Source organism: Zootoca vivipara, chromosome 9 (genome assembly GCF_965207765.1).
Source record: "Zootoca vivipara chromosome 9, rZooViv2.hap1.1, whole genome shotgun sequence".
Classification (NCBI taxonomy): Eukaryota; Metazoa; Chordata; class Lepidosauria; order Squamata; family Lacertidae; genus Zootoca; species Zootoca vivipara.
The window spans coordinates 14,350,832-14,372,863 of NC_142592.1; the positions used below are offsets into that span (position 1 = coordinate 14,350,832).

The following is a 22,032-nucleotide window of genomic DNA, read 5'->3' on the forward strand; positions in this document are numbered from 1 at the left end:
GCTCCGGCGGGAAGGTAAACAGCGTTTCCATGCACTGCTCTGGTTTCGGTGTCCAGTTGCACCAGAAGCGGCTTAGTCATGCTGGCCACATGACCTGGGAAAACTGTCTGCAGACAAACACCGTCTCCCTCAGCCTGTAAAGCGAGATGAGTGCTGCACCCCCAGAGTCGTCTGCGAATGGACTTAACTGCCAGAGGTCCTTTACCTTTACCTTTTTATGTGCTTTAAATGTGCCTAGTATGGGGGGGGGTCAAATTTAAAGAAACAGCTAAAAGTCAAATGGCGAGTTATGAAACAGGTGCTGGTGTTCAAACTGAAAATTTAGAATGTATGCACCTGATTTCATTCCAATATGTGCTCGTGCACTGGTAGAGGCAATCCAGGGCTCCTGCCATTGCTGTTGCACCATGCTGCCCTTTCCAATACCCCTCCCCTCTCTCTGCCAGTGACAATGACCCATTAACTGGTGGGCTGCTTCAGCTGTCAACTTTCAACCAATTAATGAAGAAGCTTACAAACTGATCCTGAAAGGTTAAATGGAAAGCCTATTTTATTCAAGCGGTGAAGTTAGGTGCGTTTTAGAACCTTTGAAAACACATGCACAGACTGAGTAAGATTCCAAGTCCAGGCAAAGCAAGTGATGTAATGAAATCAGAGTCTCCCCACAATAAGTAGAAACAGAATTTTAATGGTTCAAGAAATCCCTTAGGCTGTCTGATCATCTTTGCTCTCCTTTTGATCTGCTGATTGGGAGAGCTCTAAAACTATAAAGGAAGAGTCCAAAAGCTCTTCACAAACTCAACTTTCCACTCTCTTTTTCTCCACTCTTCCCCTGAATATCATTCATTTGATCTTCAGCTCCTTCATCTTCCACTGCAGAATGTGGACCTTGCCTGGATTTAAAATATTTAGATAAAAGTTGCTTACAGATGGTGGCAAATTTAATGTGCAGCTGTTTTAATGTAGTTAGTTTGGTTTGGTTTATTTAAAGAGAGAAGCAAGAAGCTGGATTTAAAAGTGATGGAAGTATTATAGCACAGCTCCCTTGTTGGGAAAAGGCAACTGTTAAACATTTATCAGTTGGCTGCCTTGTGGAGAAAAACCATGCCGACAGCCCAAGCTGTCCTTAGGTGCAGCCTCATCTTCCCAGGCTTCCAAAGCAGTGCACAGTGTGACAAGATGAGTGTTAAATGCAAAATATTGCATAATGCATACAGTGCCTTTTAATGCCTTTTTGCCATAAAGTGTAGCATTGCAGGGCAGGGAGCGGAATGTTTCTTCCGTTTTGTTCCATTCATCCCACATCTTAAGATGAGATTCCAAATTCCGCAATCAAAGATTACATTCCTTTCCAACAGCTCTCATTAAAAAGGACTCTTTAACGAGACTTTCACATGCCCTTACCCTATTAAAAAAAGAAGCAACACTGAATTTCTAGTACCCCATAGTGCGCAATATCTTTTTTTTTAAAAAAATGTAGTATATTTACACTGGTATATTGACACAAGAGAGGATGCAAACTAACATACTGTGATAGAGAACGATCACTTATTGGATTAGAGAAGTGTCTGTTCATTAGCACTTAAGAGCTGATTGGAGTAAAACACAGCTGCTGACAAGCATCTTCAAGAGATGTGGGTTACTGCAGTAGAACTATCTTCTGTATGTTCGAAAGCTTCCACATTTTAACACCCAATTATGCTCAAAATTGTTTATCCATCTAGCCAAACATCCATCCATCCACCCATCCATTCATTCATGACGTTCATATCCCACCTTTCCTCCAAGGATCTCCCTGTTTTGTCCTAATAACAATCCTGTGCTAGGTTCATGGAATCATAGATTTGTAGAGTTTGAAGGTACCCTGAGGGTCATTTAGTGCAACTCCCTGAAATGCAGGAATTTCAACAAGTGGTTTTCCCCATCCAATTTGAAACCATACCAGACCCTGCTTAGTTTTGCTAAGGCCACAGATTGTTGGGTTTGGATGACATGGCTGTGGTTAAAATGGAAGAGGAGGAGGAGGAGGAAGAAAGAGAAATGCGGAAGCCGGGGAAAGGCTAGGCTTCATATTGTAATGCTAAACCATGGCTTAGCATTATTGCTAAAGTAGCCTAATATGCCTCTGTGCTTTCTCTTCTTCGTGCAGTATGATAATAAAAATGTTCCGAGCAGGTGAGTACTGAAGAACAAGTGATATCTTATTCTGTGATGCACATGCCTTGCAAAATCATTTTGTGGTGGGTTCCTGCACAAAGCTTGGTTCAGGCTTTGGTGGAAATGAACCACTAAACCAGGCATCCCCAAACTTCGGCCCTCCAGATGTTTTGGACTACAATTCCCATCTTCCCCAACCACTGGTCCTGTTAGCTAGGGATCATGGGAGTTGTAGGCCAAAACATCTGGAGGGCCACAGTTTGGGGATGCCTGCACTAAACTGTTTCTTGATAAGCAAGAAGTTACATTGATAAGCAAGGAGTTACAGCAGTCTCCACAGTCATCACCTAGTTCTTTGAGAAGAGCTGTGCCCATTACACCTAGACTGGAGAACTTGAAAACAGAGGCATTACTTGCACTTTTCTATCTTCCAAATATGGTATTAGTGGAGCAGAAGCAATGTCACATAAGGAAAACAGGGATAGCACATTTCCTGAATGCTTGGGCCTTGCATGCCTGTAGAAATTTGTAAGCCATTTGAGATGAGAAGTTGTATCAATTGGTCCTACATCACTACCTGATGACAGCTTTGCAAGAACTCTGGTTTGCCTCAACTCCCATTGCAGCTACTGTATTTTGACTTGATAGTTAAGATTGAACATGGATGCCTTTGTCTGTTTTCCTTTTCCATTGCAAAAAAAAAGGAAACAGAAGGCAACATTTCTTTGAACAAGAGTGGACTGATTTTGTACTTTTAGCAATGGTTGCTGAATGTGTCGGAATGCCTAACTGTTCCCTACGTTACACATGATGTTGATAAAAATGAATGTGGTGATAAATGTTGTCTCTTTTCTTGGGCCAGAATCAATTTTGCTGCAATCTACTTCAAAGCACCAACTCTGTGGAACTCTACCTACACTCATTGAACAAGATATGCAAAACGAAGGTGTGGAAGCTAGACTCAGCCACCTGGGGGTCATCATAACAGTGAACTGGGGGGCAGGCATGAATGGGGTGCCCAGAGAAAGCATCATTAGTGGGTCCTGGCAGGAAGTGTTGGGCAAAGGATATGTTGTGTTGGGGTCCAATGCTGGATCCCACAAAGAAGGTGGTGAGCAGGACCACAGAGTGACACGTGGCTTGCTTGTTGGGCAATGTACAAAACATTAACAGGAACAGTGGTTAGATTTATTTTTTTATGGTTACAAAGATTTGGCAAATTGATTTTGTCAGTTTAAGTGCTTTTTCTTTTGGTCCTATTCTTTATTTTATATATGCACCAAGTGAACCAATAAACCAGGCTTCCTCAACCTCGGCCCTCCAGATGTTTAGGGACTACAATTATCCCTGACCACTGGTCCTGCTAGCTAGGGATCATGGGAGTTGTAGGCCAAAAACATCTGGAGGGCCGAGGTGGAGGAAGCCTGCAATAAACTGAAACTGGCATGGGGACAAATAGAAGAGGATGCCTTCACTCCCCAGTATGGATCCCCTTTATCACATGCACAGCCCAATAAGACAACAAGAACCCGCCACCAGCATAGAGATGAATCTGGCTTACTTGACCCAACAAGCCCACCCCCCCTCACAAAGGCAAACAAACCCCATTGCAGCCACCCACAGAGAAACCAACCATACCCTGCGCCCCCAACCTCTCTCACTACCAAGCAAGCCTAACAAGCGAATGGAAAGAGAACCTTTCTAGTTGACGCTGACACAAAATCCCGCACGTACACTGCAATAAATATAAATTTCACTGCCACCCCTCCTCTCCCCCCTCGTCTTCCTGACCTTATACTGTACTCAACACTAATGTCTCATAACAAATGGAACTGATCTGTAGAGAAGACTGTACAATTTGAAAAGAGAGACAGGGCATGTACTTTTGCAAATCAAGAAAATAATAATAATAATAATAATAATAATAATAATAATAATAATATATGCACCAAGTACTTTCTACTTAAAATAGACCCATTTAATTTAATGGGCAAGACTAATTTAACCCCATTAATTGCAATGGGTCTACTCTGAGAAAAACTTCTGAAACCTTTTACAATTCTTTTCCCCCACCCCAATTACCTTAGGATCCATTTAATTCCAGTGAAGCTCTCATCTTCACAAAGAACTTGCTGTTGTACAAGAGGAGGTGATAAATATCTCAGAACACTAAGGCTCTAAATAATTGGTGATAAATATGTAATAAGGCAGCATTTCAGCAACACGAGAAAGAGCCTGTACTTCTAACCCAAGGCCTGCTAGTGGAAATTCATGACCTGAAACATTAAAACCAAAGTGGCTGGTTTCCTGCTTCTTTTGACAAAAAAGCAATTTTCATTTTTGGCCCACCAGATGACAAAAGGTACCGTGGGATTACTTGCATGAATGGGGAGATAGCACTGGTCTCCAAAGATAGCCAAGGATGGCGAGCATAAATACGGAATTACTTATTAGAAATTTGCATCTGGTCTGTTATAGCTTTGGGCAGAGAAAACATTGCTGTGAAGCATGCAGGATATTTTGACAGTCTCTTTATGCCTAGATTGAATGTGGAGACCTGGATTGAAAATGAAATAGTGGTGGAACAACTTCCTGCTCAAAGCTACATCCTCAGGGCTATCCTGTAGGACCTATTTCTGAGCTTTGGAGTTGGGCCTTATAAGACTGCTTCACACTCATTCTCAGAAAGAAGGATGCTGGTAAAAAACAGATCTGGCATCCCAGGATTTGCATACTCCTGTTAGTTTCTTGTGGGGAGCCCCATGCAGCAGAGGAACTAAAGAAAAAGAGTTCAGAGTGAATGTGCAAAGCTGCCAGCAGGTACAGTCATACCTTGGTTTTCGAACGCCTTGTGACTCGTACGTTTTGGCTCCCGAACACAGCAAACCTGGAAGTGAGTGTTCTGGTTTGCAAACTTTTATTGGAAGCTGAATGTCCGACGGGGCTTCCGATTGAGTGCAGGAAACTCCTGCAGTGAATCGGAAGCCATGCCTTGGTTTATTAACGTTTTTGGAAGTTGAACAGACTCCGTTCGAGAACCAAGGTACGACTGTATATGTATCACTGAACAGCCTTCAATAAGTCAGCAGGAGGACCACATGAATTAAATTCTGCAGCCTTAATGGACCTCTGCTGGAACTTTCAGCCATATGCAGGACAAGCAGGAATCAGTGGAGGAACTCAGCCTCAAAGAGACACTCCTAGATTGTGGCATAAAGGTTACTTATGTTTTTCCCTAGCAGGGGTTCATACTGTTTCTCTGGGAAGGACTTGTGTTCTTTCAAATGTTTCGTGACAAGCATAAAGTCAACATATGGACATGCAGTGATGAGAGAGGCTTCACCTGTTGAATACATTTTAAAGGCATAGAGGCATATCTACAAGCTCCCTTTTCATTGTAGCGCTTTGTCAACACCATGTCATGTAGTCCCTCTCCTCAAACGAATAAATCAAGTGATGAAGTGTGTCAAATATTTGGGGTGGGAAGACATTGCAGCACGATTTCTGTGCCTTCAAAGGCTGTAGGGCGAGCCACTCCCCACTCAGAGCATAGAAATACAGCAGAGGAAAGCTTTCCTCTTGCAGGGCAACAAGAACAGCAGCTGAAGAAGGAGGAGCTTGTCCACTCATCCTTGTACTCCTTTATGCACTTCTAATTGTGTAGGGGCTTCAAATGCCCCCAATAAAGCTTTACCAGGGCCGGCTCTAGGGGTAGGCTGGGTGGTGCGGGGTGCCAGGGCGCCGGGCCAGCAGGGGGGCGCCGGAGCGATCTCCGCACCACAGCGCCAGGGCGCCCGACATGCTTGAGACGGCCCTGAGCTTTACATTGCACCCAGTGTGTGGAAGGCAGGGATGGTGGTAGCAGAGAGGTCAAAGAGTGCGGCCAGTTTTTACAATCGCAGGCCCATCCTTGCCGTGATGCAATGTATGGTGGGCAATGCTCTTTTCCCCTAGAAAAATAGGTGTTGGTGCTCACCATGAAGTTGTTACACTTTTAGCAACAACAAAAAGAGTTGCTAAAACTGCGGACCCTTGAATAACCCCTGAAAGAAAGAAACAAACCTGAGACAGTGGGGAATATGTGAGAAGTTGGCTTGTGCCGCAATTCTGAAGTGACACAAAGCTCTTTCCCCATTCTAGAAAACTCCCCATTCTTGTTTTCTTCGGTTTTTTCCAGATATTTATACCACCAGAACGTCTCCCCAGTGCTCTGTTTTGTGAATGCTAATGCCTGCCTAAACTTCTGCTCACCCTTTGAAACACTGGTAACTGCAAGCTCAGTGTTTTGTTTTGTTTTATGTTATTATTTTAAAAAGCCTTTTCTGGTGTCAGGGAGTTATTGCTTTGACTTTCCTTTAATATGGTGCCAAGATTGCCCTGCTCCCCCCCCCCCCGGGAGTTATTAAACATGTTTCAAATCATGCAAGCCCAATTCTTTAAGGGCTTTTAAAGTGTTACCCCACACCACGGGAGCGGAAAAATACCAAGGAGCTTTCCCCACAAAACCTGCTGTAAATTACTACAAGACTCTGACAAGAAAGAAAATTGAGTATAAAAATTCTATCATAGGCCTATTGTACTGTAAATCTTTAGGCAGGGTTACCCCCCCCCTCCATTGCCTTTACCTGTGTCAGCTTGCGCTTGACTAAAATAAGGGCGATTGTATTTCACAGCTATTAATTGGGCCAAAGAAGATGGAAGAGTGAGAGGAGTAAGAAAGACAAAAAGAGAAACAATGGTAGAATAGCTAAACACTGGGAACGTTTTAAAGGTGTCTTTCCAGGTTAGCCCTTTGTCAATACTTCTGTCGCTAGGGTTTGTTTACTGTTTACTCTCTGTATTGCTCACACGCAGTACTGTTTCTTTTCTGCTACAGTTCATATCCCTCCAAAAACTTTGTTATTCATCTCACGGTGTGTTGCAGCAAAATTGTATCATTTACATAAGTACATAATGACTGCTTCACACATCAATTTGGGGGGGTGACTTTGGGGGGGTGACCAGTGGACTCTCTGGTAGTTCGGGGCTGGCATCGCCTTCCCAGGTAGGATGCCAGGGGTCTCCACCTACCCAAGCCCAGCGTCTAATCCTGCCTGGGGAGGTGTTGCCAGGGGATGGCCAGGTAAGGGGAGGGACTTTCCGGCTCACACAAGAGAATTTGAATCTTACCTCCAAGCACCAGTCGGTTCCAGAGCTTCTCCCACCCACCACACCCTCATTCACGTTCTTTTGCAGGTTAACCTTTTCTCTACAGGTTCACAGGCGCTGCTACATCAAGGCCGCTGTTGAAGGGTTGGAAAGGAATTTTCCTGCATTGGCAGGTTTCGCCTTTCCCGTAGCAATACGTCACAACTTTGGCGGTGTCAGGCCTTGGGCGGAATTCTTTGGCGATTTTCCTAGAGGGAGGGGCGTGAGGCGTAGACCTCACCCCCTTTGCGGCAACAAGAGCGGGGTATTGGGGAAAGCCTTGACCATGCCAATAGGCGTCATCACTTCCCCCTTCCAGCGGTGGCGAACAGGGGGCGGTCTCTCTCTGCTTGAACATATGTTCTCCAGAGCCAGCCCCAACCCCCATACATGTGGATAACCCCGAAGCCTCCCAGAACCCCGGCTGGGGGCTGGGGAGGATAACGCCCAATGCCTGAGCCAAGGTCTCCCTACATCTGAATCTTAATAAAGTTGTGGCCAATTTGAATCCCCATAGCACGTTGTTATGCGTCTTTATTCCGCTCAGCGGGTCGCCGGGGTGGTTGGGGGACTCCGCCTGCCCACGCAAATTAAATTGTCATTGCATTATCGCAACCCATTCCTTTCAGTGCGAAGGAAACACAATGAAACTTGAGTGGAGGTTGGGAGGGGATCAATTGAGTATCAACACAGAGGTCTTCAGAGAGTTTCTAGGCATGTTAAGTTGAAAATGCTTGGAAACCTCCCTGAAATCAGGAACACTGAGCAAGGCTTTAATAAGAGAAACATACTGTATAAAAGCACTGTCATGGTGAAACTTGGTTGTCACAACTTTAAAATGACAGGAAAACCCCCCCCAAAACTTTAAAATGACAGTAAAAAATAATAATCCTGTGCCAATTTATACCTCAGTAGCTGAAGATCTATATTGGGTATGTAGCCAGAATTTAGTGACTTTTTAAAAAGTAAAATAAAATACACATTACTTAATTTACTAGATTGTTGCAGTTACTCTGCTTAGGAAGCATTATATTCCATAAACATAAAAATGCACTTAGTTGTGGGTTTTTTTTTGTAATATAAAAGCCATATAAATCGAATGCCTAAATTCCTTATCCTTATGTAACAGAGCTTGTAAACCGTAACAGGTGTTTCCCCCCCCTTCCTTTTACAAACCAAATATTTCCAGGAATTCTGATAAAAGTCATAATTTCTTTCATGGTTTCTTACTCAGTGTGTACTCAGCTGAGGTCCTTTGATTGTCCATTCCAAAACCTCCTCATTCCCCTCTCATTTTCATATTAAACACCAAAGGAACCATGGGCGACATGTTCATGCAATCCCTTTGTCTATCGGAATAACATCAAACAAGGGGGAATGGACAAAACGTGGTGCAAATGTTTAATTGTCTGTCACTGGGAAAAGACTGCATCATCTGTTTAATCCAGCTGATTACTTTTGAGCCTGTAATAAATAAGAACATTTATTATGTATAGGACAGCCGGTCGTGAAATGTGCTTGCAGCTTTGTCCCATCTAGGAAGATGTGCTCTCTGATTCCTTAGGGTGGCAATGTTCTTTGCTAATACTATTGGCTTAATTTGTTGGGGGGGGGGGGAACTGCAGAATAGACTACTGCAGAACAAGGCTAGATTCTGACTGACTCCTCCATGAGGGTGTTTTGTTTTTGTTTTTGTTTTAAATATGCATGTATTTTAGGGGGTGGTTTGGTGGCTAGCTCCTTCTCTAGCAGCCTGTGACTGCTGTGCTTCCTTCTGCTTTTTGTCCATTCATTTTGTTCTTTTCACCATCTGAATTTTTATCTTGAAATAAAGTTTAAAATCCCAGCAAGGAAAAGGACAAACACTGTATAACAGTACAGCAAGATCACCAATTAAGAGGAAAAGGAGAAAGCAAACTACCGTAACTACTGATAGGCTTTGAATATGCAAGTTTTGTAGCTGAATCATAGGTAGAAAAGCGAAAAATGCATCTATGTGTTTGTTTACAATGTGATCAGAATGGCTTGCACAGAGGAGATAAACAGAAAATGTGCACTAAAACTACTTACTACAAACAAACAGGAAATTCTGTTTTCAGGTTTTTAAATAGAGCTTGGATGCCCTTCTGTCGATATTATTTAGCTGTGATTCCTAGATGGCCCTTCCATCTCTAAAATTCTACTATTCTTTGCTTGCTGGATTTGCTAAATAGGTTTGTACTTAATCATGGAGGGCTTCCATACTTTCACTACTTTCAGGTGGGATATACACCTGCCAGCAAATTCAGGTTGTGCAATTGAAGTTGATTTTGAACTCTTCTGCAATAAACCCGCTTCCCTAAAATATCATGCTGATTGTGATAAGGAATGTGACAATAGAAATGCATTGGCACCTGTTTGATGCAACTAACCTTTCTGCAAACAAATCAGAGTGAATTCTCAATAAATAGCCAATGCCGTCTTAACCTCCCTGCATCTTTGTGCAAAATAAAAAAAATAAAAAATCAGGATGAATAGGTCATCTGAAAGTTACCAGTCTCCCTAATTTTTATCAGCCAACTACTGCTACTTTGGAGTAACTCCCAGTCCTATGCTACACATGACTTTGCAGCTGCACACAATTGCTTAGGGAGGTCTTTATACAGGAATCCAGGGTCGGTAGGTATAATATGACAAGGAAGCATAGCCTTTATAGTTAGCCACAGACAGTCTAATGCGGGGCAATTCTTGGCCGCAATTGGCAACTGTGTACCAGGACACCAACACTGATGGGACATTCCCACCCAAAGTGAAAGTATAAACCTGTCAGTCCAACTTCTCTGTTGGCAATGTTACGTGAAGGTTTTCAGGGTCAATGATATACCATTGACTGGTAATAATCTATCTTCTGCTGTTGCAATCAGGTCTTCAGAGTTCCCATAAGAATCTGGTTGAGCACTGTGAGAAAAGGATGCTCAACTAGATGGGTCTTTGCCCTGATCCAAAAAGGTTCTTCTTATAATCTTATGAAAGCTTTGTTTTAGGATTCCTCTGTATTTGTGCCAACCGATAAGGATGCAAAGAGATTGGGATAGAGCAGGCATCCCCAAACTTCGGCCCTCCAGATGTTTCGGACTACAATTCCCATCTTCCCCGACCACTGGTCCTATTAGCTAGGGATCATGGGAGTTGTAGGCCAAAACATCTGGAGGGCTGCAGTTTGGGGATGCCTGGGATAGAGCATTAATTGTCTCCCTTTAAAAAACCTCTCCTAATTTATTGTCCCATGTTACAGGAGGGGATGTCATCCAAAGATAGCATTTGGAGACTGTGATACATAGATGATTACAGACTGTAGCTGAGGAAACAGTAGTACAGGCGTCCTCAACCACGGTCCTTCAGATGTTTTGAGACTACAATTCCCATCATCCCTGACCACTGGTCCTGCTAGCTAGGGATCATGGGAGTTGTAGGCCAAAAACATTTTGAGGGCCGAGGTTGAGGAAGCCTGCAGTTGCATCTATGAAAGATTCCCAATAAATTGGTGGGTGTTTTGCTCCCTCCTTGGTGGGAAACAGGTGCAGGTGTTGCTGATAGTGCCAAGAGATCAGTTTCACTTCTTCTAGAGGTAGCTGCATGCAAGAGAGGTCCCCCTTTAGCCAGTCAGTGAAACAAGCAAAATGCTTTTCCTGCTCTCTGAGTGTGAAAGCCTTGAGGATTGTGGCGTGCCTCTCATTTTGGATGATGTGGCACTGGATGAGGCAGCTCTCTGAGTGTGAAAGCCTTGAGGATTCTATTGTTCCCCTCATTCTGGGAGCGAGGAGGCACTGATATTGATAGAGAAAGACCAGCAGTTGGGGTTTCTTTCTTTATTTTTTACCAACATTGCCAAGTAAGTGCATTATCTCTAATCACTATGTGCTCAAGGGTGATTTTAGGCTTGCTCCTGCAACCGGTGGCATAGCATGGGTTGCCAACATCCGGGGCCATGCAGAGAGGGTGGGAGGAAAACAGATGGAGTAAACAGGCACATTCAATTGCCTAACGGTGTCCATGTCACCCAGGAGATCGTAGCTGCAGAGATAAGAAAAGTCATTCTATGACCCTCAACACTTGCCCACTGCTGCTTGTTCTGGGTGCATACCCATCCTACAAGCAGTGCTATTTTTCTAGAAAAATAGGTGCTGGACCTCACCATAAATGCCTCCCTCGTTATCTTATAATGCTACCTGAGAGGTGCCGGAAGTGAGTTCCGGTGAGTTCCATCTGGAAAAAATGCTGCCTACAAGAGATCTGGGGACGCGGGTGGCACTGTGGTCTAAACCACAGAGCCTAGGGCTTGCCGATCAGAAGGTCGGCGGTTCGAATCCCCGCAACGGGGTGAGCTGCTGTTGTTCGATCCCTGCTCCTGCCCACCTAGCAGTTCAAAAGCACGTCAAGTGCAAGCAGATACTGTAAATAGGTACCGCTCCGACGGGAAGTTAAATGGCATTTCTGTGTGCTGCTCTGGTTCGCCAAAAGCGGCTTAGTCATGCTGGCCACATGACCCGGAAGCTGCTTGCGGACAAACGCTGGCTCCCTCGGCCTATAGAGCGAGAGGAGTGTTGCAACCCCAGCGTTGTTCGTGACTTGACCTAATGGGCAGGGGTACCTTTACCTTTACCTTTACCTTTACAAGAGATCTGAGTTGAGCAGCATCATTATGGCGTAATTTCAGATGCAAGATCTCCTTTTGTACTTATTTTCCATTTCTCTAGAAGTCTCCCTCCCTCCCTCCCTTTTTTTTGAAAACTGGAGAAATTGCTATTTTGTCATTCCCTCAGGCCCTTCACTCCAAGCGTTTCCTTGAGAGACTCCAATCCAATTAATTGCTAAAATAATGAAGAAAACTGTAACAAAATAGGGAGAGTAACTCTTTTGATCTTACATGCGCATGATGTTGTATTGTTTTCCTTTGGCTATTTCCCCCTCCCTTCCCCTGATAGCTCATTGCTTTCAGATTCCACATTGGATAGGTTTATATTTTATAAGGAGATGGACACTATTCAGATGTTCTTCTGAACAAATAGGTTGTGCTTGCAGCTGATGTTATGTTTGGTGTGAAGTCGGGAAAGATCTGTGCACGTACTGGTAGCTTGCGCATGTAGGTTCTGTCCATGACTGTTCAGAGAACTTTTGAACAGGCAGGGTCCCAATTGCATGGGAAGAGCTCGTGAATGCACAATTTGTGCAAGCCTAGGCTTTTATCGACATTATGCCAAATGCACATAGGGGAAGGTCTATCAGGCCATCTATCAGGCATTTAATCCTTGTGCTATAGTATACAGTACTTGCAGGGCAGTCTCGAGCAGGTCACACGCCCTGGCGCTGAGGGGCAGAGATCGCTCCGGCGCCCCTGCCCTCGCAGGGCGCAGCATGGCTTCCGCGCAGCTTTGCCGCGCAGCGCCCTCCCTACTGGCCCGGCACCCTGCGCCACCGGGACTCTACCTAGACCAGCCCTGAGTACTCGGGGTGTAAACAGCCCCAAGATTCACGTTGAATTTGTATCCGTGCAATCCATTGTGTTTCTGAGCCACTCTTATTTTCTGTCCTTGTTTTGGGTTTGGTTTCACTATCATAAGGAATATAAGGCCACATTCATGCTATACATTAAAAGCACTCATGTATCGGCCTAGATAGCTCGGTTGGTTAGAGCATGGTGCTGATAAAACCAAGGTTGAAGGTTCAATCCCCGTTTGGGACAGCTGCATATTCCTGCATTGCAGGGGCTTGGACTAGAATCAGGGGTCAACAAACTTTTCCAGCAGGGGGCCGGTCCACTGTCCTTCAGACCTCATGGGGGGCCAGACTATTTTTTTGGGGGGGGGAAATGAACGAATTCCTATGCCCCACAAATAACCCAGAGATGCATTTTAAATAAAAGGACACATTCTACTCATGTAAAAACACGCTGATTCCTGGACCATCTGTGGGCTAGATTTAGAAGGTGATTGGACCGGCCCCGGCCCCGGGGCCTTAGTTTGCCTACCCACATAGCTGCCAAGTCTCCCGCTGAAAAATGTGGGATCAGCAGCGGCGCAGCACCAGAAGTCGCTTCTACGCATGTCCGGACAATTTCCGGTGCCCAGACATGGGCAGAGCCGCACCCGAAATGGAGCCTCCCTCAATAGCCATTTCTGAGCATGTTTTGCCTTCTGCTCTCCTCTGTAGTCTCTTTCTGGCTCCCACAAATACACTTGCATTTTGGCAGTTCAGTGCTAATAAGCTTCCCGCAATGTGGGTTCCCCAGGAAGGCTCCCACCAACCACCACACGACCCCTTAGCAGAGGCCCCAATAACCCCCTCCCCCCACCTAATTCCCCATTGGTATCCCACCTTCACCTGGCGTTACCAGAGCAACACTTCCCTCCCCCTCAAAATCCAAAGAGAGGCCCTTCATTGGTTAAAGGCACCCAAGCCGCTGATGTGGCGACCGTATGAACGTGAAGAAGCACGCTCGGGCGAGGGCTGCTCCCCGCCGGGGCGAACAGCTCCCGCATGGTTCCCTCTCGCTGACTCTGCCTGTCTTGATCTCTCCACTCTCCTCTCTATGGTTCCCTCTTGATATCTCCACCTCTCTCTCCGCTCTCTCAACAACTGGAAAATGCTTTCTAGAGCTGAAGCACGAAGGTGCTTCCCTTTAGCGCAGTGAGTACGGAGTGCTTGTAGCTGGTTGAAATGCCCGCCCTTGTCCTTTAAAACAACAGCCCCCCTGCTCCCCATTCTTCCTCATCTTCATATTCCCTGGCAGGTAGGAAATCCGGGGGATTTCCGGGATTTTTTTCTATTCAGGATAACAGCGGGAAATGGATTAAAATCTGGGGGTTTCCCACGAAAAATGGGAGACTTGGCAGCTATGTACCCATGGACTAGGTCAGGCATCCCCAAACTGCGGCCCTCCAGATGTTTTGGCCTACAACTCCCATGATCCCTAGCTAACAGGACCAATAGGCGGGGAAGATGGGAATTGTAGTCCAAAACATCTGAAGGGCCGCAGTTTGGGGATGCCTGGACTAGGTGATCCTCAGACCCTAACTCTACAATTCTATCATCTCTATGACCACTTTAACAAATATGGCTTCCCTCCAAAGTACCTTGGGATTTGTAGTTTGCTAGGAATACTTAAACAGCCTGCAGCATCCAGGGGCAAAAATAACAAGGGGACTTCACAGTTTCACCTTAGTCCTAGAAACACCCCACCAATGGTGTTGCTCACAGTCCCTCACCTGCAATAGTGTCTTACATGGGCAAGGACATTTGATGGCAGTTTTGAAACATTTGGCATATGGGTTAATGAATATGCATAGGACATTATCGGCCCCATGAGGCACCTGATTCAGGCCTGTTTGTAGGGATCTGTGTGGACCTGTTGTTCCTAGTCAAGTCTGAGTCTGAATGAAAAGGGAACCATTCATCCGAGCCTTATCCTCTGTAACAAGGAAACCATTATGAAAACTACAGGGATAAGCTTCTATGGATGTCGTGACCATTGTCGCCAGGCTAGCATTCTAGATAGCAGCATCCCCCGAGGAACTGCAGGATGACATGCTGAGAAACCAGTGTGACAGAAATTAGCGTTTAGGAGACAATTTTGCTTCCTTTGGGAAAATGTCACATTCGGAAGACTAAAAATGTCAACGTTTCAGTGCTGCTATCTCTAAAGTAATAATCCAATGTTTGAACTGGAGGAATATTTATTTGTGGCTTAAGGAATTAGCCTAAAATGACTTCTCCTTAATGATGGATTCCCATCCCATGCTTTTAATGTGGGTAGTACGGGTCTTTGAGGGCATCTTATATTTTTTGAAAATGTAGACTCCTGATGCCCTTCACAATCATCTCCCAACAACAGCTGACACAGTAAACTAGACCTTAGAAGGACTTTGAAAACCAACGAGTCACTGAAGGAAAGGTTTGATTAAGGTCATGCAATGTCAATGGCAGGTGTGGGACTACCAGACTTACTAAAGTATATTTCTACACCTATTATTTCCCCTTGTTGTGACACAGTTAAGTAGGCCTTATGGAGATGTTAGGGCAATTGCGCACCTGGCCTGGTTAGAAGGGGTGTTTCCTTTCTAGCCAGTGGGATAAACTTTATTGCCTTCCCTTCATAGTGAACAAATGTGAATGTGTGAAAAATATTACAAACTCTTTGGGTTTAGTAGCATGTTAGCCTCTGGTTTCTTGCGGTTGGCTTTTCAGGTTCTATACCACGCATCCCCAAACTGCGACCCTCCAGATGTTTTGGCCTACAACTCCCATGATCCCTAGCTAACAAGACCAGTGGTTGGGGAAGATGGGAATTGTAGTCCAAAACATCTGGAGGGCCGAAGTTTGGGGATGCCTGTTCTATACAGTCATACCTCGGTTTAAGTACGCTTCGGTTTGAGTACTTTCAGTTTAAGTACTCTGCGGACCTGTCTGGAACGGATTAATCCACTTTCCATTACTTTCAATGGGAAAGTTCACTTCAGGTTAAGTACACTTCAGGTTAAGTACAGACTTCCGGAACCAATTGCATACTTAAACCGAGGTACCACTGTACTAGGGTGGGGCCAGATCTCAAACTCCCCCCTCATGAATTTCATGAGGCTTCCCACCTGCCAATCACCTGACGTCATTATCGCATCAGGTGACCAGGCTTTGCCTTTTGAAAGTAAACTACTTTCAATACAATACAATACAAACGAACCTCAAAGTGATGGTAGACACAACTTTTACCTGCATCACACCAGACTTCCCATGTGATCATGTGATATTGGGGTCGGGCAGGTGGACATGGTTGGGGGGGGGAGGGCTTTGTAATTCGACCGCCAGGTCAGATGTGTCCCAGCCCTGTTCTGCACTATGGGGTCCAGAAATCAAGAACCAGATATAGGTTTGATATATTTCATTTATGGGCGCGACTCAGTTTGGACAGTGCTATGTTAAACTTTCATGGGTCCCTTGATTGACTTAGGCTCCTGATTAATGCACTGGGATATTTTACAGGGGTTTATAGGACTGTTACTGTCAAGATAAACTCATAAAATTTACAGCTCCGAGCGAAAGTAATAATTTTAAGTTGTAATTTTTATTTAGTAACATTACCGACAGCACACATTATTATTGACAAAAAAACCACACCACTCTTCTTGAAATGTACTTAGTCATTCCCTTTGGAAACAATATAGGAATCATATTAAGGTTTGAGGAATGCAGGGTTTTACAGCTGTTTTGCTTTTTTTAAAAGAAAAAGAACACGGAGGAGTGAAATAATGTCCATGTTTTTGAGGACCCTGCATACAAATTAATAATCTGGTTCCTCTTTGGAATAATCAAGCTTTGGAACACTTTGTTTGTCTTTAGAAACATGCACTTTGGGTTGTATTCATCTGTTTTACATGCACAACACCCCAGGTTCAGTCTTCTGGCATCTGCAGGTAGAACTGGGAGAGAACTGAGTCTGAAATCCTGGCAAGGCAGTCAGTGTGGACAGAATTGAGCTAAATGGGCCAACAGATCTTACTTGGTATAAAGCAGCCTTCCTAACTAAGTCCTACTCAGAGTTGGCCCCACTGAAATGAATAAACCTCAGTTATTGAATATCGGAAACACTTCCTATGGACTTATTGAGTGTAAAAGAAAATTAACTTGTAATATCTAGATTTGAAGATTGAAAAAAACATTGGCTTTTAGAAAATAGTTGGTTGTCAATTTGAGTGAACACTTTGAACAAGTCACTATATTTAGCTGACTGACAGGGAATCAGAAACCTTTTCATCTCCCCCCCCCCTTTTAAATTTTCTTTTTCTTTCTTCTGTTTCTTTTTCCCTTCTCCCTTCTCTTTGCTCCCGTTTCTTTTTAGATTAGATTTTTTTAAAAAAATATTTATTTTATTCTAGTATATTATAAAAAGATAATTTGTATCAGGTATAAACTTTTGCATATCTTTTGATGAGCATGCATAAAATCACAGGTTTATTATTGGTATTTGTGCCTCAAAAGGTTTACTGATAATTTGCAGCTTAGTTTTGATTGCTAACTTTAGTTAAAGCAGATTTTCAATGTTAGTTATACCCTGAGTCCACAGACAGCTTTCTAGGTCATGTGGCCAGCATGACTAAACTGCTTCTGGCGCAACGGGACAACGTGATGAGTGCCAGAATGTACAGAAACTCTGTTTACTTTCCTGTCGCAGTGGTACCTGTTTATCTATTTACGATGGTATGCTTTCAAACTGCTAGGTTGGCAGGAGCTGGGTGCCACACCCCATAATGAAGTCTGACTGGACTTAACCGTCCAGGGATCTTTTACCTTTACCTTATACCCTGAGTTGTTTATTGTTTAGTCGTCTTAGTCGTGTTCAACTCTCCGTGACCCCATGAACCAGAGCATGCCTTGGAAACTCTCACTTTCTTCACAAAGCTTCTCCTATTTTATGTCCATGGAGTTTTCATGGCAAAATACTGGAGTGGGTTACCAGTTCCTTCCCCAGGTGGATCACATTTGGTCTAAACTCTCGGCTATGACCTGTCCGTCCTGGGTGGCCCTGCACGGCATAGCTCATAGCTTCTTGAAGTTATTCAAGCCCCTTGAAGGCAATGATCCATGAAGGGGATACCCTGAGTAGACCTGTTGAAATCAAGGCGCTTCCTTTGTGTGTGACTTAGGTCGGAGATCACACTTGGTTTGCAATTTACGCTTCAGAGGTGTAAAAACGACCTTTGTTCTGTTCCTCCCCCTGCAGATACCTCAAATCAGCTATGCATCTACAGCACCAGAGTTAAGTGATAACACCAGGTATGATTTTTTCTCTCGGGTGGTCCCACCCGACTCTTACCAAGCCCAAGCCATGGTTGATATTGTGACAGCACTTGGATGGAACTATGTGTCGACACTTGCTTCAGAGGGGAACTATGGAGAGAGCGGCGTTGAAGCATTCACACAGATCTCGAGGGAAACTGGTAAGTGGACATCAGTTAGTTAGTTAGTTGTTTGCTTTTTAACAAAACGTGTTTAGAGCTGACAAGTTGGTAAACTGTTGAGCTTGGTTTTGCCTGCTTAGACCTGCATGGAATTATTAGCCCCTGCAGTTACCTTTTGAGGGATTAGTTTTGTTTCTCATTTGTCTCTCAGTGTGACATTTTTGTGCCTAGTTAGGAAGGAAATGTTTTGACCAGGAACCCAGTTCAATTAAAAGTGGCTATCAAAAAAGGCAAGCTAATTCCTAGGCCTGCTTTGGAAGGTAGCAGTGGTACCGTAGTTAAATCTTTGGTGGCTAACAAGCGATATACAGCAGAGATGAGGACGCTGTGGCATCTCCGATTTCTCTGTTGGACTCCAATTCTCATCAACCCAGGCAGTGGTCAAGGATGATGGGACCTGTAGTCCAACGAAACCCAAAGGACCACAGGTTCCCCAGCCCTGACGTAGACTGTGTATGTACCTCCTATTGCTTCAGTGTGCAATAAGACAGGGTCATTAAGTACTTTTATACTAGAGAGTGGGTGTAAGAATGTAGTGTTCTCAAGGATATATGGCTCCCTCATGATGTGGTGACTATACTTTGTTGTCTTCTGGATTCCACAGGTCAATTCTGAACTTGCAAGCCTCAAATTCTGCACACACACTGTGAGCCTGCCTTTCAGTGCTTTTACATTGGCAAATGGTACCTCAAACACTATTTGGGCAATGCAACACATCGAGGAGAGGAAGAAAAAATATGCATTGTGTGATAATCAAGGGTTTTAGATGTTTAAGCTCTACAGTTGGTAAATCTGTTCCATTGCATTTTATGAAGTTGTTAATCTTGTCCATCAATTTCCCCCTTACATACTCCTAACATACCCTAGTTCTTAAGTCATTAGCATGAGGTGCCCCCCCCTCCGCCATCTCTTTGATCTTTATCTTTATCTCATTAGAGTTGTTTCTTTTTGACTGGGACATTGGGTCGTCTTGAAGAACAATGGATTTTTATGCCTCCATTAAATGATGAAAGAGAACAGGGAATGGTGGGTGTGGTGGTTGCGGCATCCTGAAATATGCAGCCATGAAGTTCAATTTGCTCAGTGTCCACTCTTGCAACCTAGTCTCAGTGAAACTCTCGCTACAGAGAATGACTCAACATACTTGCTACTTTTCCACCCACAGTACCTAGGGCCTATGAGGTGGATTGAAGCATCCTCCCTTGGGTGGTGGAATCCTATAGGGCGCACCCCTGCTACCATCACTGCTTCTGGCATGGTTTTGCAAGATTTCACTGGAAGCTGCCACTATGCAACCCGAGTGTGTGGAGAGGGGTGGCACCTTCCTGTTTTGCCTCCTGTTAGGCCACCCCTGATTGGGTGGGGGAAGTCTTGGGCAAGCTGCCCTTTTTCCACTGGTGGAGGAAGAGGAGTGCGGGGGGAGCGCACCGCCCCCAGCAGCACGTTCCTGGTGGGGTGCCATAGCGGCTGTCCCCCTGCCCATGCTGGGCACCACGCCCCTGCAGACGGCATGCCACGCCACTCGGACGCATGCGCACCACACACCCGGGACACGCACCAGCCCTGCCCCCGCTTGCTCTCTGCCCCCCGGTGCCAGAGCATGAAGCTCAGCCACTGCCTTTTCCCAATTACTTCAGGGTGACATGTGTTGGAGATCCCTTGTGAGGTAGACCAGTTTGAGAGAGCCCAGAGGCCAAGGTTACTTAGTGACCTTTATGGGTGAGTGGGCATTTGAACCCCAACCTCCTAGCCCAACTCCACCATCCATTAACTATACCGTCATAGTTCTTATTGTGGCAGTATGTCTTAAAGTTGTATGGAAACAATTTCATTCGGATGAAGTACTAGACAAAATTAAGTGTGTTTCTCCATGAGTAATCCTGACTATGCAGTTTTCATCTAGGAATCTATGAATGCTCAAACAGAGACTCACCGTCCTTTTCCACGTACAGTATAAAACTAGGTGTTTTGTTTTGTTTTTACTTTAAAATAAGGTTAAGAATCTGGGGGCGTCTTATACACGGATAGTGCATCTGCCCATTTTCAAAATTTGGGGTCCCCAAAAGTAGGGAGCATCTTATACACGGGGGCGTCTTATACACGGAAAAATATGGTATACTACATTTTGCATTAGAGTTCTACATGAAAGCTAACCCTAGGTTATGCTAAATGCATACAAGCACAAATAGGTAGAAAGTGGAACATGGTTGAAATGGTCGATATCAGACTCACCAGGAACCGATCATCTCTATGCCGCATATGCTTGAAAATGATATGTCCGCAAATGTTGGATAACTGTGCCCAGCAAAGGTGACTAAGAGTAGCTGGTTGTTTTGTAGAAGGAGTGCAGAGCTGCTCTCTAGACAGTGGCATTTCTGGTGTGTGTGTGGGGGGGGGCAATAAACTTGGGGCCATGCGAGTGCACTGGTGGAGCCAATCCACTGATCCCATGGTTGAAACCCACACAGCTCAGACATTGTCACCACCCTGCAATGTCGGTGTTGGGTGGGTGGTGCCTCTACATCACTGAAGTTGCCATGACCAAAGAAAACAGGAGTCGAGGTCAGCCGAAGTGTGGTTCGGTAGCTGAAAAGGTGGTGTCTCCGAGATCTTGGTTGCCCAGTCACTTGTATTCCTCTTCATAGGCAGATTTAAGAACACAGTTCCCTCATCACAATTCTTAGCGCATTCTTAACTAATGCAGACGCTCCTTGGGATATTGATTGGAAAAGTGTGCTTTTTTAAATGCAGGGGTAGGAAACTTTGGGTCACTCTGGACTCCTTGTCAGGCTCTCAGGCTTTTGCCCAGGCAGCACCTTCTCTGTCAGGCTACACACATCCCAGGCTTTACTCTACCTTCGCCTTTCTCACTTGCATATTTATTTATTTAAAATTTATTTGTTTGTTTTTTCCAAATCAAACTTTTGTCACATTATCCAACTTACAACATAAAAACAAGATTCCGAAGAATCTCCTGGACTTCCCTTCCTCCCCTTTGTGGGTCCTATTGTCAATCATTTCCTCCTGCATCTTTTATGACAATCCAAATCTTTTACATCCCTTTGTGTCCAAAATTCACCATTAAACTACAAGTGCTATTCCAATCCTACTAACGATTTTGACTGTTTACAATAGTCTTTAAGGTAAGTTATAAATTTCCCCCATTACTTATTAAAATCTTGGTCTTCCTGATTTCTGATTCTTCCGGTCATTTTGGCCATTTCAGCATAGTCCATCAACTTGATCTGCCATTCCTCTCTGGCTGGGACTTTATCCTTTATCTTCTTTCCATCTCTGGGCCAATAACATCCATGCATGCTTTTGCCAGGTTGCAATGTGTCCTCTGATGATCCCTGGGTGGAGGATGGAAAGGCATTTACTTGCATGTAGAAAGAAACATCTTTTGCAAGGCTGGATTGCAGCTTACAGTGCAAGGGCAAAAGTCACCTTTTTTTGCTCCTTCCCCTCTTCCCAACACTGGCAAACAGCCTCCAGATAGTTGCCTACTAAGGAAGACAGAGCTAAGGCTAAACCAGGTTCCTCACCCCTCCTTTAACAGTATGCAATTTTTGGAAAGATTTTTGGATCTTGCAGGTATTTAATAGCTTGCTGATGAACAGAATGGGAACGGTTTGAAGGACTGGTCTGGTGGCTTAAAGAAAACCCCCAGCTCTTAGTAAAAGATGAATAAATTCCGTAT

General features: G+C 44.5%; 1 protein-coding gene across 1 annotated transcript in view; it reads left to right on the forward strand.

Annotated features, from left to right (window-relative positions):
* LOC148684547 (metabotropic glutamate receptor 8-like) overlaps positions 1–19,523 on the forward strand; it is a 110,626-nt gene extending 91,103 nt beyond the window's left edge. The window contains exons 2-3 of the mRNA XM_088651859.1: positions 18,095–18,311; positions 19,498–19,523. Coding sequence (XP_088507985.1) covers positions 18,095–18,311; positions 19,498–19,523 — 243 coding nt within the window. The remainder of the gene's footprint in view (positions 1–18,094; positions 18,312–19,497) is intronic.
* Positions 19,524–22,032: the final 2,509 nt, after the last annotated feature.